The sequence below is a fragment of the Microcaecilia unicolor genome, chromosome 4 (assembly GCF_901765095.1).
Source record: "Microcaecilia unicolor chromosome 4, aMicUni1.1, whole genome shotgun sequence".
In the NCBI taxonomy this organism is placed as follows: Eukaryota; Metazoa; Chordata; class Amphibia; order Gymnophiona; family Siphonopidae; genus Microcaecilia; species Microcaecilia unicolor.
Window position 1 is genome coordinate 315032060 of NC_044034.1, and position 12269 is coordinate 315044328.

The 12269-nt window shown below is 43.7% G+C and overlaps 1 protein-coding gene across 5 annotated transcripts in view; it reads right to left on the bottom strand.

Moving 5' to 3' along the window:
• Positions 1 to 12269, bottom strand: part of RASSF2 (Ras association domain family member 2) — an 84963-nt gene that overhangs the window by 14357 nt on the left and 58337 nt on the right. For all 5 annotated transcript variants that reach the window (XM_030201848.1, XM_030201847.1, XM_030201849.1 and 2 more), the window contains 3 exons: positions 8796 to 8884; positions 5659 to 5807; positions 1656 to 1757 (listed from right to left, as the gene is read on the bottom strand). In XM_030201848.1, the coding sequence (XP_030057708.1) occupies positions 1656 to 1757; positions 5659 to 5807; positions 8796 to 8884 (340 nt within the window). The remainder of the gene's footprint in view (positions 1 to 1655; positions 1758 to 5658; positions 5808 to 8795; positions 8885 to 12269) is intronic.

Below are 12269 nucleotides of genomic sequence, written 5' to 3' on the forward strand. Positions count from 1 at the left end.
GCTGCCGCTGTACATCTTGGCTGGTGGGGGTCCCCAACCCCCGCCAGCTGAAGCACTGCCACCGCAAATACCTTGGCTGGCAACCCCCACCAGCTGAAGGCTTCATCCAGTGCTAGTCTCTGGCGCTGCCGCACTGCCTGCCCTGCTCTCTCTTCCCCTCACGTCCAGCATGCTCCTTTCAGTGAAACTGCTCAATTTCATTAAAAGGAGTGTGCCGGACGTGATGGGAAGAGAAATCAGGGCAGGCAATGCAGCGGCACCGTCGCTGACCAGCACTGAATGAAGTCTCCAGTTGGCGGGGGTTGGGGACCTCTGCCAGCCAACCAGGGGCCCAGGGCAAATTTTTTTGTGGGGGGCCAGGCCCCCATGGCCCCACATAGCTACACCACTGCATGCAGATACTTCCTTGTCCCTGGAGAGCTCACAATCTAATTTTGTACCCAAGGCAACGGAGGGTTCAGTGACTTGCCCAAGATCACAAGAAGCAGCAGTGGGATTTGAGCTGGGCACCCCTGGATATCAAGCTGGATGCTCTAACCACTAAGCTACTCCTCCAATTAATCTGCATGGTAGCCCACGATAAAGCCCCTCTCCCATCTGTTATCCACCTGGTTCTAGTAGTTCTCCTAAAACATAGCCCTCTTGATTTTAACTCAAAGCCTCTGGGTTTTATCTATGTGTCTTGACTAAATGATCAGATCAATGGGGCAGGGACTTTGTCTTGTATCTGTACAGTGCTGCTGTGTACACCTGGTGGCATTATATAAATAGTAGTAGTAGATATTTGTCTGCATGATCCTACTGCAAAATCTATTTTTGAGCATTATTCTGAACCAATGAAGCATGCACTAGGGGGCATCAGTGGCTGCTATAGCAAGAGTTACTTTTTCACTCTGCTTAGGATATTGGAATCTTTATCTTACATATCGTGAATGTCTCCATTTATCCTTGTCTCTATCCTCAACCATCCTCAATATCTCAGCCCAGGGGAGATACTCAATCCTCTTTCCTTGTAGCCTCCTTGATTTCTGAGCTACCACAAATTACAAAATGGTATCAGGAGGCCAACTACAGGTGATGGTATTTATGGGTCAATAGTCAGACCCAGTGGCAAGTTATGTATTTTTTCTTTTGAAAGTCTGGAATGGCGTTTAAAAAAATACATACATTCAGCACTGCTGTTTGGATAGTGAAAGGTGTTGAACAAACATAGAACACACTTTCCACTTTATACTATACCATATCTATACTGACTGAATATTGCTGCTAAGCAGTTTAAGTTAAACCTGTTCTTTCGCAGGCCTAAATTAAACTGCTTAGTTATACAGATAGCAGCTGAATATCACGGCTGCACGTATTAGAGTAGATACTGTCACTCGCAGCTGAATATCACGGCTGCATGTGTTAGAGATACTCTCGCTCGCAGCTGAACATCACCGCTTCATATATTAGTTAGATGGGATATTCTCACTCACTCCTGGCATTATCTGAAGTGCGTTGGAGTATTTAGATAGATTTTCAGCAGCATTATTCATACAATGCCATTGAAAATCCATAGTCATGGGACTTATACATTTAACAGTCGCTTTAAAAACCACAAGTCCTTTTGAAATTGACCCATACATTGATAAAAATCCATTAGTACAGGGACTTACCTTGAATTTATTAAGAAGTAGTTTAAGAACTTGCTGAGTCACCATGGTGCTGTTTATTCTAACATTGGTTACAGAGCCATAGGCTGGTGTGAACACTGAGGTCTGAAACAAATGGAAAAAAAAATACAGTTGAAATATAATAATTCCATATGAAACCTGTTTTACTCTAAAGTAGTGATTCTCAACCTTTCCTCAGTCAGGTGACACACTGCATACTTGATCCTCATGGACCTTTGGTCAGATACAGTACGTTGGTTCTTATAAATTAAATGTAAACATGCTCTATATTCACTAAAATCCTATCTCCACCACCCCTCCAAACAAATGGTGCAGATCATAATTAACACATTTTCGCCATGGAAATACAAATAAACAAACAAACAAAAATTTCTGACTCCCACGTTATCTCAGTAATAGCTAAATACATCTCTCCACTACCAGGCACATTTTGAAACACAAAACATGAAAAAACCCTATCTAAATATACATGTAGCAAATCTGCAGTAGCACTGATTCCTATAATTTAAACAAGAAACCTACTTAAGAACAGGCAGCACTACAAATATTACATGGAGCCCTAGAACACCAATACATCTACTACAGTACTAGTAAAACAGAACAAGTGGGACTGCTACAGAGTTCTGTGCAGAAACTACACTTTGATCATACACCAAATACAGAACAAGGAATTACAAATTAGAACTATAATGACAAAAACTGAACTGGGAAACCCAAGACAAACTAGCGTGCACCACAACACAGGAGAAATAAAGCAAAAATGCATTTTCTCTTGTACTGAAAAGACATCCATGGTGCACATTTCCCAAAGCTTAACATATTCCACCAAATAAATTCAAAATAAAACTGTTTTCTACCTTACTTGTCTAGGTACTTCATTTTTCCAAGCATATTGGTCCCAGTTTCTTCTTTTCTGTTTTCCTATATTTTGCTCTCTTCTCTTTCCAATGAGTGCATCCATTTGTCCTTTCTCCACTTTCTTCATATCTTTTTCTATTCCTCACATCTGTCTCTGATATATTTCCTCTCTCTCCTCAAATTTCACCTGCTCACTGTTTAATCCTCCACCTTTATTTTATTTGCCAGTACCTAACAATTTTCCATCTCCTCCTCTCACCCCTACATCTCCTGTCTCACTCCTTCCCTGGCCTCCTATGCCCTTCTCTTTCACCCACTCCCCATTAGTACAATTCTACTCTCTGTACTTATCCTCTTCTCTCTCTCATCTCGAGAACTCCCATGGTCTCTCCCACATGGTTCCACCAAGTATCTCCCAGTAGCCCAACACCTCCCTATCCTCAACACTCCTCTCCCTTCCCTTCCACCCCTATAGTCCAGCATTTCCCTGTCCCCTCTCCCTTCTACCCCTATGATGCAGCAACTCCATTGTCCCCTCTCTCTCCAATTCCCCTTTATGGGCCAGCAGCTTATTGTCCTCTCTCTCTTCCACACCCCTCAAAAAAGTACAGCTTCAGTGTTAAGCAGGGCAAGCAGAGCCTATTAAGGAAACCCAGCCTGGGTCCAGGAGATGCAGCTACACATATCCCAATGCCATGCGTCTTCCCAGGTTATGAATGCGGCAAACTGTACACCAGACATGAAAGTCTGCTGAGTGTGGTTTACCGCCTACACAACCCGGGAATGAGCATGGCATCAGGGTTTCCGTACCTGCATCTCTTGTGGGTCCAACACATTTCCCCTTCTCTTACTCACTCTCTCCTCCCTATGGTCTGTCATCTCCCCCTCTGCCTAGCCCCCCCCCCCCCCCAAAACGGTCTCCCATATTTCTCCTATCTCCCCAGCTTGCTCACCCATAGCCTGGCATCTCTCCTATCCCCCTACCCCTGCAGGTCCAGCATCTGTTCCCTTCCCTCCCTCTCTCCAACCCCCATGGGTTCAGCACAACTACCTTCTCCCCTATCAGTTCAGAACCTCTCCTTCTTTCAGCCCCCTCTCCCTTTGAGTCCAACTCTCCCTCTCCCTCCTCAAGTCCAGGACTACTTCCTTTTTACCCCTCAGCCACCTCCTGAATCCAGCACCACTCCCGCTTTTTCCCCTCAGCCCCCATTGTGAGTCCGGTACCAATTTCTCTTTTTCCCTCAATCCCTCCCCTGTGAGTCCAACACCATTCTTTATCAGCCTCCCCTGAATCCAGAACTGATCCCTCTTTTTCCTTCAGCTCCTGTCATGAGTCCAGCACCCCTTCTTCCCTCAACCCCCCCCCCCCCCCACACACACACACACACACACACGTCCAGAACCACTTTTCTCTTATCCCTCCCTTCCCTCGGTCCATCAAACCTGCTCACTTTAGCAGCCTCTGCAGATTTAACAGGCTGCCTGAGCCGGCACCAGACCCTTCCCTCTGCCGTGTCCCACTCCCACATACACAGAAGTTGTGTCAGAGAGGCAGGACATTTACATTTACTCAAATTCTATATAGGTTGCCAAAATTTAGGTACCCAAATTTGGAAACAAATCCCAGATCTGTGTGCAAACTAATATTAATGAGGCATTAACAATCAATAATTGGTGTTAAATGGCACTCATTTGCACATCTGCCCTGCACTGCATCTCAAAAGAGGGCAGAGCTATGGGAGGGTCAGGGGCATTCCTAGAAATTAAATGCAAAGTCATAGAATAGAGTCATTTTCTCAACCAACTGCCATTAGATGTGCACCAGCATTTACACCAAGTTTCAGTGCCATACCTAAAGTTACACACGAGATCCGTGCTATGCTAATATTCTATAAAGGGTGCTCTGCGCAGAGTACCCTTTGCAGAATACACAGGTCTTCCCAGTACCTAACTCTGGGCAGTCTTTATATAATTCCCTTCTTAGATACCTCTGAGGCATAAATGCACAGGAGGCAAGTCTCTTTCAACTGAAAGGAAGCTCTGAAATGACAGGGAATAGGATGAAGGTGAAAAGGGGATAAACACAGGAATAACCTAAGGAAATATTTCTTCAAGGAAAGGGTGGTGAATGCATGGAATGGCCTCCCAGTTGAGGAAGAGACAGACTATCTGAATTCAGGAAAGCTTGGGACAAGTAAATATGATCTTTAAGGGAGAGGATGGGATGATAGATGACATTGGTTGGAAGACTGGATAGGCCATATAGTCTTTATCAGCCTTCCTTTTTTCTCTGTTTCTATATATATGTTGCATGAGTGAAAGGGTGCATTTCTAGGCTGACCCTGCACTACAAAGAAGTATAAAAGAGGCTGAACATCTTCAAAGCCAACCTAACTCATTTCCACCTTGCTGTCTCACCTCCAGCATGAAAAGTTCTTTTGTTGTGGTGAAATCCACCCATCCAGATAACATGTTTGATTGGTATGAATCTAGCAACCATCCTAGAGAGAAAATTTCCTTGATCTGGAAATTTGGCACGATACTATATGGAGGACCACAGTCAGATCTTATACTGTCATGGTGGCAATGTTTACAGGCCATGGTGGAGGAACTCTTAATGATCATGAGAAAGTGACACCTGCTGGCTGGGTTCAGTGCCCATGACTGTGCCTTTCTTGAAGGAATCCTATTGCATAACTCAAGCCAAGGACTGTCTCTAGGCTAGGATGAAGAGAAAATTAAATACAGGAAAAATCCCCAGATAATTTCAAATGAAGGCTTATTCGGCAGATTCCAGTTCTGGGCTTGAATGAACCAGAAACACAAACACAAAAAAAAATGTTGAAATTAGCGGGTAAAATTCAGATATGTACTTGGTTGGTTCTCTCTCTAAAAATAAGACTGACCAGCAGTGGATAGATGAGGGGGTTGATTTGTGGGTTGTAAGGATATAGGGAAAATCCACTATACTAAACACACCATACAATAAATGGATCTGTTTAAATAAGGTATAACTTCACTTATGGTAACACTATCTACCAGTTGTGCTCTATTTACACAAAGACTAGTGTAAAAATGCAGTGATGCCCCCCACAAGAATGCTACTCCCTCCATTGAGAACTTTCACCTTGTGATTATAGAAATGGCCATTGATAGAGAACCGATGCCTCCTGATGCGTCGATCAGTCGCAGTACGATTCGTCCGCCTGCGGACCCCGACGTCACTCCTCGTCCGCATTAGCTGAGGTGCCTCTTCCTGCTGTGAAGCATCATGACCTGCAAAAAGTAGGGGTTCATGTCTTCATATTACCTACCTTTGTTCTAGATCTCACACCCAACAACCAAGCATTTTTCATTCATTCATTGGGCTAGGGTCTAACAGATTCTATCACTGTTTTAGAAAGAGGGCTTCAAGAAGCATGGAGATCCCTCTTCAGGAAACAAAATGTGGGTTATTTAAAAGGAAACTAAGAGGAACCCCAAATTTTGAGTTAAACTGAAACTCAACTCTTGAACACAGTATCCAAAAAGTTGAGTTGTTTATACCAGTATTTCCCAAGTCTGTCCTGGAGTATATCCCCTTGCCAATCAGGTTTTCAGGATATCCACACTGAATATGCATGAACTTGATTTGCATATATTGCCTCCATTATATGGAGATCTTCCATGCATATTCCTTTTGGATATCCTGAAAACCTGACTGGCAGGGAGGTACTCCAGGACCAACTTGGGAAACACTGGTTTATACTACTACATTCAATTCAAGCTTCTCCTTCTTACCTACAAATGCACTCAGTCTGCCGCCCCTCACTACCTCTCTACCCTCATCTCCCCTTACGTTCCCACCCAAAACCTCCGTTCACAGGACAAATCCCTCCTCTCAGTACTCTTCTCCACCACCGCCAACTCCAGGCTCCGCTCCTTCTGCCTCGCCTCACCCTATGCTTGGAACAACCTTCCTGAGCCCTTACGCCAAGCCCCCTCCCTGCCCATCTTCAAGTCTTTGCTTAAAGCCCACCTCTTCAATGCTGCGTTCGGCACCTAACTCTTACCGTTCAGTAAATCCAGACTGCCCCAATTTGACTGCCCCTTTCGGACTGACTGTTCACTTGTCTTTTAGATTGTAAGCTCATTGAGCAGGGACTGTCCCTCTATGTTAAATTGTACAGCACTGCGTAACCCTAGTAGCGCTTTAGAAATGTTAAGTAGTAGTAGTTCTACATTCCAAAATATGTATTCTTCTTTAGGTGTAATTGTGAATATCCTGAAAAACAAAGCTTTTGGGAACTAAGGTATGATTTGTCTCGGGAACGATATGGACTCTCAAATATTGACTACTTGTCATGTGTCTTCAATGTCACCCACACAATGGGCAGAAGGTCAATAATGCCATGCTTGAACAGGAAGTTACTGAGGATAAGGAATTTCAGAACACAAGCGTTAGAAAAAATACAATTTATCCCAACATGTGTCTGGGAACCTACAATACACTTTTTTGTTTCTCTAGTCCTGACTCATTATGTGGAGTTGTGTTACTTTACAATGACCAGATAATATCACATAATTAAACACACCACCAGTCCTGGTCTTACCCTCAACACATTCATGAGAAAAGAAGGGATTTTGGATTTAGATCATGCCTTTTTCAGTTGTAGCTCAAGGAGAGTTACATTCATATACTATAGATATTTCCTTGTCCCCAAGAGGGTTTACAATCTAAATTTGTACCAGAGGCAATACAAGATTAAAGTAACTTGTGCAAGATCACAAGTTGTCGTACTAAAATTTGAAACAGGTTACCCTGGTTCACAGCCCACTGCTCTAACCATTAAGCTACTCCTTCAACATCTCTAAGAATAGCAGAACCACAAGTCCCTAGATGTCATGATGGTACAACCAGGACTTTCTCAGCTTTGTAACAAGAAGCTGTCTTGTCACCTCAGATAAACTGCTTCCACAGCACTGGGACCACAGAACACCTCATCAATAACGAAGTTATTGCATTCAATTACTGATTCCAAAATTCTTTGTACAAGAATGTAGAAGATAAACCTGCTGCTCCCTCTACCCTTTCACAGTTAGAATTTGATCCACTCACTATACCTAAGCCACCTGGAATATGCAGTGGTTATCTGGAGGGTCATCTGCCTACAGTGGACAAGCACCTTACCAACCCATCAAAAAGCTTCCCCTGTGGCTCTCAAAAGCAATGAAAGGGTTAAGCTACACCAGGCAGAGTACATAATTTATACCCTGTAAAAGTATAACATGAGCTCCTGCTTTAAACATTTAGAGCAAAAGGGATCATCTGAGGACTGAAATGTCTGAATACCACTGGCTTCCATCCAAGTGTATGAAATCTGTTAAATCATTTATGATGACCAGGTGTCTGTTGCTAGGGCCCAAGTTTTATTACATGGTACATCTAAGTTGTTATCCATCTTTCCTCTGTAAGAAAGATCTGGACTTTACTGCAATTAATTGCTGCCATTAGCTAAAAACTTAGCTCTACCAGAGACTGTGCCTTGTTTTGCATTGCAACATCTCTCTGGAATGCTCTTCCCAGATCACTCCATCTTGAACTTCAGTGAAGGCCTGGGTTCAGATGCTCCTGCCAAGATGATGACTTTTTATGTTTTAGGATTGGCTGATTCTTGATTAACTGATTTCCTTTTTCTTCTATCCTATTTACATCACGGCATTCCTTTCTTTTCTAATTTTTTATTTGGATTGTAAACGTCTTTGTTATGTATCCATGGAGAGCGGTATATCAAAGTTTAATAAACGATAATCTCCAGTGACTAAGAAGGGCTGTAATATGGCTTAAGAAATGCTAGGCAGCATCCCTAGGATTTTGAGGGAGATACTCTGCACTATAATGCATGACCAGGAACTGTGTGCCACCTGTCTCAGAGAGCTCAGTGTTCAAGGTGTGCAACATTCCAGCTTCACTAATGAAAAGGGGGAGACCAAACAAGTAGCACCGACAAACCCAATAAATGTGGTCACAGGGTCCATATTCCACCCCGCACCAGTATGTAAATGGCCAAGATCTGCCTTGATGGCAAAGGGCAGCAATGTCTTAGTTCACAATGGCAAGGAACAATCTGGATCATAAGACAAATCTGAGCTTGTCCTACCTGCACCTACTTATCACATTGGGTGAGAAGGCAGGCATGGGGGGAAAAAATAAAAGAAGACATTGCCAAAGTGGGGTGATGCAAGGTAGACAATCATCCTTTTAACACATGACTCTTTCCTGACCTGTTTCACTGGATCCTCCATTGGTACCAGCCAGGGCGTCTGTGTCTGTAATTTGAATATCTGGTATGGTATTAGCACTAGGTACAGATCTAAGAGAAAAATAAACACACACATATACTGTAAAAAGCCATTGCAAGTCAGATGTCATTTATAGTACAGCATTGTAAATTATATGCTACTGCAGTCAACCCGCCAGTACTTTCTTTATATGGAATGCTTAGAGGCTGTCTCAGGTGAAAGGAAGACACCCTCTAATTTCCAGGCTCATGTGAGGTGGAAGAGGGGAAGGCAGACTCACTTCAATGCCCCATATTCCACACATGTTTTAAATGGAAGCAGACTCATTCTTCACACACTCCTCTTGGTGACCCAAATGAGGTCTGCTCCAGCCCAGTTAACTACTACCTGATTTATAATCACATCAACTTATCTTTGCAGAAGCAAGTGAGAAAAGTATGTACAGCATGGTTCATGGAATTATCTCCACCCAATCTACAAAGGTATGTATCTGCATTGCCTGTGTGCATGTGTAGGTATTGTATACGAGTCTAAATCTGTGCTCTTTCTAATTTGCAGGAGAGAGGGAAGAGGTAGTCTGAATGGAGCAGTATTCAAACATACTGTTTGTTTGGAAAGAATAAAATAAAGCCAAGTACAATATATCTAATTAGATATCACCATTATATTTCAAAGCATGGATATTTACATTGTAACCACAGGGTGGCGCTGTGCTTAGGCAACACGTATTGGCCAGCTACTCCACCATTAGGTGACTGTACACATAGCAACCATTAAGAAAGCTATAAGGTTCAGCTTTCACTAGGGTTTACAACAAAGTAAAGGAAATACACAACTGAAAATTATTAACAACCGGCTTAGCAGGGACAGAAACTGTTAGTGGGAGGAGATGTGAAGGTACAAGGTAGGAAAAGAATGAGGTGCATATGCTTTATTACATTTCCAACTCTTTTTCTTGTTTGTGTGTGTTTGTAGGGGATGTGGGGATGATCTTAAGGTGGCCAAATAAGTACATTATGCAATGGTAACAGACAGATTGATGTTTGATTGGGGGGGGGGGGGGGGGGGGGAGAGAAGGAAAATGGAGTTCACAGTGCCTCTGTATATGTTCTGGTGACATTTCTTTTACATTACTGTGTACAATTCTGAAGCCCACACCTTCCAATATAGACCAGATGGAATTAATCCAAAGGATGGCTTAAATAAAGGACAAATTAAGAATTTAGAAAAAAAAAAAGCAGGACAGAGACAAGTGTATTCTGTAATGCAGTGCCTACATTTTAATGTGTGTAGGCAAAAAGGGGTGTGGTTATGGCCCGAGAAATGGGCATATCATGGGTGTTCCAATATTTACGTGTGTAGTTATAGACTATGGCCCAGTGCGCCTAAATCTACAAGCCAGAAAACTTAGGTGGAAATATTTTTCATGCAAATTACTTAGGTGCCATATATAGAATCCCCCCATAAGGGGCAGGCCCGCCTATGTCCTGCCCATGTGCTATGCAAGATATAGTGGTTGTGTATTTGCAGAAGAGCACTTAGGCATACACATGTGTAAGTACACACATACGAGTGTATATGGTAGTATTGTAAACATTTATGCACACAATGGGTGTGTAAATATTAGCTCCTAATTTATATAACTAACCTTTAAATGTACAGGTTGTGTGTCCTGGTGCTTCCCATTGTCTTCACACCTACCTGCTGAACTCAACCAATGTGAGTCTTTGCCTTGGAGCTAGCGCTGCTTGAACTTCAGGAAGCATAATCTTAAAATTGAGGCACATGCAAACATCAGGTAGCCTTCAATATTTAGCAGGAGCTCCATTCTGTTCTGTGCAATTTTTAAATGTATTTGGTTTAGATATACCAAACTAAGCACCCTACAGGCAGGGTTGGGGGGGGGAACCCAAACAGGGCAGCCGCCCTGGTCCCCACGGCTCCAGAGGGCCACCTGTGGGCTGGTATATCTTTCCCTCCTCTCCACCACTGTCCGATATCTCCCTCACCTTCCCAAACTACCTTTAAAATGCACTGTTCTTCACAGGGTGTAGCTGGCGCAGCAGCGATTCAGATATGATAACTGCAGCCACCTCGGCACTTTCCCTCTGCCGCAGTCTGCCTAGGCAAAAACAGGAAGTTGTGTCAGAGGGGGAGGACAGTGGCAGAGGGAAAAAGCCAAGGAATTGCTGCTGCGCCAGCAACCCCCTGCAAAGAACAATGCATTACTTTTAAGCTGGAAAGGTGAGGGAGACGTCAGACAGGGGTGGAGCAGACTGGAGGAAATGCCATACTGAGGTGAGGGGAGGTAAAAGGGAAGAAATGGTGGGCACAGAAACAGAGAGGGAGAGAGATGATGGACAATGGGATGTAGGGAGGGAGAGAAGAGAAAGGGAGAGATGGTGGACCTAGGGGTGGTGGGGAGGGAGAGATGCTGGATCAGGCGGCTTATTTAGGGGAGGGGTGGCTTGAGCCCAAAATGGGTGAAAATCACATTTTCTCCCCACCCAAATGCAAAATATAAATACCTGAGCTGGTGGAGATCCCCAAACTCTACCAACTGAAGGCCTCCTCTGGTCTAGCAGCCAGAAATCTGCAATCTCTGCAGCTGGTGGCAGTATCCCCAAGCTGCCACTACTGTCTGCAGCCCCCCCCCCCCCCCAAACCCACTACATATGTTCAGTTTTCATGAATTTGTGAAAGTCGAGCAGGCATAGGAGGCGGCAGCAGCTCTGAAATACTGCTGCTGGCTGCATTTGGAGAGTTCTGGAAGCTGGGCAACAGCTGGTGAGGCTTGGAAATTCCCACCAGCCGCAGCAAGGAATATGTTAATTTTGTAGGGGGACCCATCCCCTCCTCATGGTTATGCCACTGATTGTGTTCAGTACAAAATGAAGTACATTTCTGTTTTTATTTCTCCAGTATTGCAGTACTTGATGAGTTTAACTTCTTGGGGTTCCCAGTTCAGTTTTTGTGCTCATATTTCTGTTTATATAATTTGTGATCCCTTGTTCTGTATTTGGTGAAGGTCAGTCTGTGTTGTGTGAAGAAGTCATGGTGAGTGGGGAGAGCGGGGGAGGAGAAGGGATTGGTGCCCCCCCCCCCCCCCCTTTAATCTCTATCCTGGGTCCCAGCATGTCCAACACCAGCCCTGCCTACGGGATCATGTCATCTCAAAGAAGTCACAGAAGAAATGCTTCTAATCGAATGCAAAAATCTCCAGCAGCATATATAAACAGAAGTGTCTGAAGAAGTAGAAGCTAGGGAGGTTGTGATTAATATGTAATTTTCTTTAATATTTTTAATCTTACCTTTCAATAGAGGTTCCAGCCTTCACACACATAAGCATCACATTCAACCCTCTACACCTTCAAACTGTCTGTGCATTCAAATGCGTGAACCGAGACAATGCTGATTTGGGACAGATTTCCAAGTAATAAGGATACAAATGACAGA